The 6558-nt window shown below is 37.8% G+C and overlaps 1 protein-coding gene across 1 annotated transcript; it reads right to left on the reverse strand.

The window, feature by feature from the left end:
* Nucleotides 1-672: 672 nt before the first annotated feature.
* Nucleotides 673-4258, reverse strand: LOC104241252 (fasciclin-like arabinogalactan protein 17). Its single transcript, XM_009796181.2, has 2 exons — nt 2813-4258; nt 673-1158 (listed from the first exon to the last, which is right to left on the reverse strand). The coding sequence occupies exons 1-2, from the start codon at nt 4113-4115 to the stop codon at nt 1112-1114; spliced, it is 1350 nt and encodes a 449-aa protein (XP_009794483.1). The 5' UTR covers nt 4116-4258; the 3' UTR covers nt 673-1111.
* Nucleotides 4259-6558: the final 2300 nt, after the last annotated feature.

Raw genomic sequence — 6558 nt, forward strand, 5'->3', positions numbered from 1 at the left:
CTAAGGATACGATATCTTATTTGATAGATATTGACTTATAATGATACTAAGACTTGAATATTTTTACTTTTGCGAAGAATTTGTCTTTGATATTAAGAACAAAAATGAATTGTCAATTTTTAGCTTTGGAAAGAATTACTTCTCTAACAATAATTTTTGTTGCTTAATAAGCATAAAATTATGTCAATACGCATATTTCTCTATGATATCATGAATTTTTTTTTTTATTATCTAGTATTTGAAATTAACTGATCCAACTAATTTATCATAGACCGATTGCCCATTCCTTAACTTCAAATTAATCAAGAGTACAGGGAGCTCCAGACAATTTTCGTAAATGCCAGATAGAGTGGGGTTTGTGAGCAGTGACCACCTTCCTTGAAATAACATGGTCATCAAACTTTTTGTTGTCTTTACCCAAAAAGAAAGGAAAAAAATGTATAGTACATCCAACCAACATTTTCAACAATCCCCACCGTCACCGCGCAAGGCCTATTACTATATTTCTTGTGAAAAAGGGCAAAACGGTGTTAAATTCCATATACTAAAATACAAATCGCATTAAATAAAATAATAAAAGAATGGCAAAAAGTTTGTGATGAAACTCACAAGCTAAGGTATCAAATCACAGTGGTGAAATAGTGAAAAGAAATAATAAGGCACACAACCCCGTGACTAAAAAGGAACAAAAAGACGATGTTCCTGCAGATTTTTTTTATCCTTGGGTATATTTCTGCATACAAAAGTGTCGGTAGGAACAAACTTAAATACAAATAAAAAATTGATATGTAATTTACAGTATTTATAACAAAAAAAAAAAATCCCTTCTCATCCTTGGGGTTCGGAAGGGGGTGGTGGGAGATGGATTTTCTGGAATTTTACTTCATTTGCAAGCATTTCTCCTTTCCTCCTTCCCTAATATTTTTGTAATCATCAACAAGGCCTTCCTAAAAAAAACTCCCATTTATTCAGAATTTTTTTGGGAGCTTTTATTCTTTTCTCTTCCTCCAATTCTAGTCTAGTAGACTAACTGAATCACAATTCATACACATCATAGGCAGCATACTCACCATCTTTTTCAACTCTTTATCTTCAGCTGTCCCTCACTGTATTAACAGAATGACCCCAGCACACTACATGCTACTTCCATCAACTTTCCTGCAAACCAAATACAATTTTAGCCAACTCATATGAGAAAATGAAATTGATACATAAAAATATAATTATATAAAAGTAGTTGAGAAATATATGGAATGAAAATAATGTCAACCATATGAATTTAGAGAAAAGATACAACAAAATGACAAATCATGACAGCTTATAATGGAAGTGAAATATAGAGCAGGTGGGGGCATGAAATTAGTCAAACAGATAGGCTGGAACCTCTGGACTCAACATACCAAGTTGGAACAATCAGTGCATACAGACACAGCTGTAATGCCATCGAATTCCAACATAATGCCCATAACATAATACATTGACACTAAAACAGTTGGCTTATTGCCCCAAGACTTTTGTTGAGTAGTAATAATGGTAGGTGAATTAGACTCACGTCACGAGTTTAGTCACGAGTTTAAACCCAGCAAGTAGAAGTATGGTACTTTAGTGAAAAAAAGATAGAAGAACGAGTCCATTATTCACCAAATCTTGAGCTGATTGCCGGCTGGCCCTCAGAGATTTTAAAATTTATTTAAAAATGATACTAATTGGCTTGATGATTAAGGTCCAAAAACTTGGCTTGGTGATTAACTGTTTGCAACAATCATAGCCTTTTATTATTAGTACTTTATAATTTGGTGTGACCAAGCCTAAAATTCCCCTTCACCTTCTCACACTATTTTCCTGTTTCATAATTCAACTACTAAAAGTACCTGACCTAAAACTAACCCCATCAAATGGTTTTAGGATATCTATTCATCAAGCAAAGAACTAATTCTTTCTCTCCTTATGGCTCACCGACAAAATTTCTTACCTACTAATTACTTAAACAATTTGTCACTTTCCAAAAAAACGTGCAGGCCTATTACCTAACTATTTGTGGCTTATAATAAAAGAAATTAGTCCAAAAGTAACAATCAGTGAAAATGATGACAATGAACTCTTAACTCACGGACACTGCCTAATTTATACAAAAAAAACTTGCAAAAGAAACAAACAAGTCTACCACTTTATTTTAAGAAAATTTATTATATGAGAAAAGATGAATTGTCAATTTGCATAATCTTCAGTCCATTTCCAAAAGTTGGATACAACATAGCGTAGATGCTAAGTGCAACAATTCATCAGAAAAAGGTTGGCAACAACTGGCATCACAAAAAGCCATAATTCCATGATTCCCTTTCTACCCACCACCAATTTGTGTTCTAAATCACAATCACTTCTAAAAAAGACCCAAATTTTTACATCAAAATAACCCCCCTTCAAAAATACTTTACCAATTTAAACCTTATTTTCATCCAATTTCAAGAATCACAAGTCCATTAACAAATTTTAAAAAAATACCCACCAGTTGATGTTTCAATTTTTTGTGGAGAATTTGAAAATACCTAATCAATAAATCGTTTTCATAATTAAATTAAAACAAAGGAACTAACATAATCCTCTATTTTCACCCATTTTCAAGAATCTAGTAACATCATCAACACACTCAAGAACACCACTCAGCTCTGTTTCAATTTTTCTTGCATAATTAGATATCAGTTTACCTAGCCAATCAAATGAATACTAATTCAAGTAGTAATAAAAAACAAAACTCCCAAAAAATTAAAATATGACAAAATTAAAATGGATTAGAAAATGAGAAATCAATTACCTCTTCTTGGTTTGGCAACAACTTTAGCAACAGGAGCAGCTACAGGAGCAGCCTTAATTTCCTCAACCGGAAACAAAACTCCGTCAATCCCCTGAACGGAAATCCTGCCGTCGGTGTAAATATCCGGGTCGAACAAATACGCCGACCCTTCAGCATCCCCAAATTTCACAGAACCGTCAGCTTCTTCAGCAACAACTTTATGTGGCAATCTTAAAGTATCATACTTCACTTTCCCAAATCTCCTCACGGCATTATACATACTTTCCTCCGTTTGATACTCCGGTATCAAATGATAATACATTATCTGCTCCGGCGCACCCGGTTCGGACAGCTGATCCGTCGTTAATTTCGCCATCGCTTCATCGTTAGGTGCTAAAACAGTTAAAACGTACCCTTCGGACACTAATCTCCCCATTTCCGTAGCTAAGGAAGTGAGATTTACGAGAATGTCGGCTAATTCATTGTAACCACCGTAATGCAATAGAGTTTGGATGAAATCTTTTACTTGGCTTTCACCGTCGAAGTGGTGGTGGGGTCCACCTGGTCCTGGAGCTGGTGCTGGAGCTAGTGATGGGCCTGGTGCCATGGCTGAGTAAATGGGTAATACCGGTGGTGCTCCAGCGGGTACTGGGATTGTTGGCTTTTTTTTCAATCTGTTTGTTCTTGGGTCCACTTCTGGTGCTCCTTCTGGTAATACAGCTGAAATTGAACGAAGGCTTCTTCTCGTATTGAAATCTTGTTGCACTGATTTGGGTATCAAGACGCGTTCTATCCCGTGGATTATTCCGTCCGGTTTGATAATATCATCTGCACGAATAACTTTCGCCATGCTTACCATTCTATCTCCAGATTTTCTTAAAACAGAGATACGCTCGTCTCCGGGGCAGAGAGTGGAGTGATGGCGGGGTTTGAGCTCAGTTTTAGGCCAATGGAGGGACTGAATGCGAGTGGGAATCATGTGAAAGAGGAGAAGCTTTTGAAGGGATTTGAGATTCCCAGGTTCAAGCAAGAAACGTTTGAACTCGGGATCTAAATCGCGTTCAAGAGCTTCGTTTTTGGGTGCGAAAATGGTGATATTGTGTTTGGTGACGGCTTCTTCTAAGGTTTGAAGCAAGAGGGCTTTTTCTACTAGCTCAGAGAGTTCAGTGTAGTGGGAATCCAAAAGGGCTACAAGAACTGAGTTTGAGTTGATCTGAGGTGCTGACATTTGATGTTTGGCAGATGGGCTTTCTTGCAATGCAGCACCTGTAATGGCGAAGAAGAGAATCAAAGTAAACAAGAAGCCATAGATCTGGGAATCCATGGCACTTGAACAAGACTGAAACTGAAGCTGAAACTTCTTCAGTTTTCTTGAATGTGCTTTGTGTTTTGTTCTTCTTCTTTTCTATATGGTGTTAGCTATTGGAGAATTGTCGGTCTTAACACAATGTTTATTGTGTGGGGGATGGAGTGAGTTTGTGGGTGGCTTTGGCTTTGGTAGTAAAGAGGGGCAATGTGGAGGGGTAGGGGGTGGGCTCAATAGTTGTCATTGTTTGGTGGAATATTAAAGTATAGAGGTAATGGAGGGTCAAGGGTTACTTTCTTTAAATATTTTTTGTTATTAGTGTTCTATCACTATTGTACATTTGGAATTGGAGACTTTGGCTACAAGTGAAAACTTATTAAACTACTTAACTTTTTTTCCTTTTTGGCATTTGGAATTGGGAAACTTTGGATTAAAGTTGTTACCCAGAGAAAACTAGTGACATGTGGACAATGAAGTCTAATTAAAGTGTGAGCTTTAAGTTTGAACATTGATGGTCCTAGATTAACTTTTCCTTGATAATGGAGCTACACTAAATTTATGTGGCTGCTTAACTCTTGGCATTGAGTTTCACCTTGAGGTTGGTAATAATGTGGATAAAAGAGATTAGTGAATCAAAAATTTTTAACATCAAACAAACGATATTGTTACAAATATGTGGTTGTGTTTAATGAATATTACTCCCTCCGTTTCAATTTATATGAATATATTTGACTGAGCACAAAGTTTAAAAAAAATAAAGATTTTTTGAATTTATGGTCCTAAACAAGTTAAAAGGGTTCAGAGTATTTGTGTTGTTATTAAAGCTTCTTATTAAGGGTAGAATTGAAAGTTTAAGCTAAATTATTTTCAAATTTAGAAAGGGGACATTCTTTTTGGAAGGACCAAAAAGGAAATAGGTTCACATAAACTGGAACGGATGGAATACCTTATAGCCTTTCATGTGGGTGGGGGAGAGCGCGTTTTTGAGGAACTAAAATATTACGGTTTTTAATAAGTTGAAGGGGTTATGCGTAAGATGAGCAGAGGCAAAGCGATCGGGGCAGATAAAATTCTGGTGGAGTTTTGGAAGAGATCAGGCAAGGCAGGGTTGGAGTGGCTCACTAGGTTATTTAATGTCATTTTTAGAACAAAGAAGATGTCCGAAGAGTTGAGGTGGAGCACGATGGTTCCTGTATACAAGAACAAATGTGATATCCAAAATTGCAATAACAATCGGGGTATCAAACTGCTTAGCCATACTATGAAAGTCTGGAGAGAATGGTAGAGTTAAGGGTGAGATGAAGTATGTCTATTTTCGAGAACGAGTTTGGGTTTATGCCGGGACGTTCGACTACAGAAGTCATCCACCTTGTTAGGAGATTGATGGAACAGTATAGGGAGAGAAAGAAGAACTTGCATATGGTGTTCATCAACTTAGAAAAGGCATACGATAAAGTTCTGATAGAGGTTTGGTGGAGATGTTTGGAGGCTAGAAGTGTACTTGTTGCCTACATTAGGTTGATTAAAAACATGTATGATGGAGTGAAGACCCGAGTGAGGATAGTGGGTGGGTACTCGAACCATTTTCTGGTTATGATGGGTTTGCATTAGGGGTCAGCACTCAATCCTTTTTTGTTTGCTCTTGTGATAGACGTACTAATGTGCCACATCCAAGGGGAGGTGTTATAGTACACGCTATTTGCAGATAATATTGTATTGATCAACGAGATGCGAGACGGTGTGAACTCGCAGTTAGAGGTATGGAGGCAGACCCTGGAATCTAAAGGTTTCAAGTTGAGTAGGACCAAGACAGAATACTTGGAGTGTAAGTTCACTGGCGAGACTCAAAGAGGTGAATGGGAGGTGAGGCTGGACTCGTAGGCTATCCCTAGGAGAGGGAGTTTTAAGTACCTTAGGTCTATTATTCAGGGGGATGGAGAGATTGATGAAGATGCCACACATTGTATTGGGGAGGGGATGGATGAAATGGAGACTCGCTTCCGGTGTTTTGTGTTACAAGAAAGTGCCACCGAAACTTAAGGTTAAGTTCTACAGAGTGGTGGTCAGACCAATGATGTTGTATGGGGCTGAATGTTGGCTAGTCAAGATCGCTCATGTCGAGAAGATGAAGCTAGCAGAAATGAGGATGTTGAGATAGATGTGCCGGCGCACCATGTGAGATAAGATTAGAAATGAGGTTATTCGCGACAAGGTGGGTGTGGCCCCTATTGAGACAAGATGCGGGAAACGCGGCTTAGGTGGTTTGGTCATATGAGAAGGAAGAGCACAAACGCCCCGGTGATAATGTGTGAGAGGTGGACATTATAGGGCTTATGAAGAGGTAGAGGTAAACCTTTGATAGGAAGGTATGGAGGTTGTGGATTAGGGTAGTAGAGTAGGTAGTCTAGAGTGTTCATAAAAGTAGTATTGACACGCAGTCTCGCTTTCTGTTGGTAGTAGG

Source organism: Nicotiana sylvestris, chromosome 9, assembly GCF_000393655.2.
Source record: "Nicotiana sylvestris chromosome 9, ASM39365v2, whole genome shotgun sequence".
Lineage (NCBI taxonomy): Eukaryota > Viridiplantae > Streptophyta > Magnoliopsida > Solanales > Solanaceae > Nicotiana > Nicotiana sylvestris.

Excerpts from the sequence above, each read along its gene's own strand:
- LOC104241252 (XM_009796181.2), bottom strand. The coding sequence starts at position 4,115 with ATGGATTCCCAGATCTATGGCTTCTTGTTTACTTTGATTCTCTTCTTC. Across the intron at positions 1,159-2,812 it reads TGTTGCCAAACCAAGAAGAG|GAAAGTTGATGGAAGTAGCA; the intron begins GTAATTGATTTC and ends TTTGGTTTGCAG.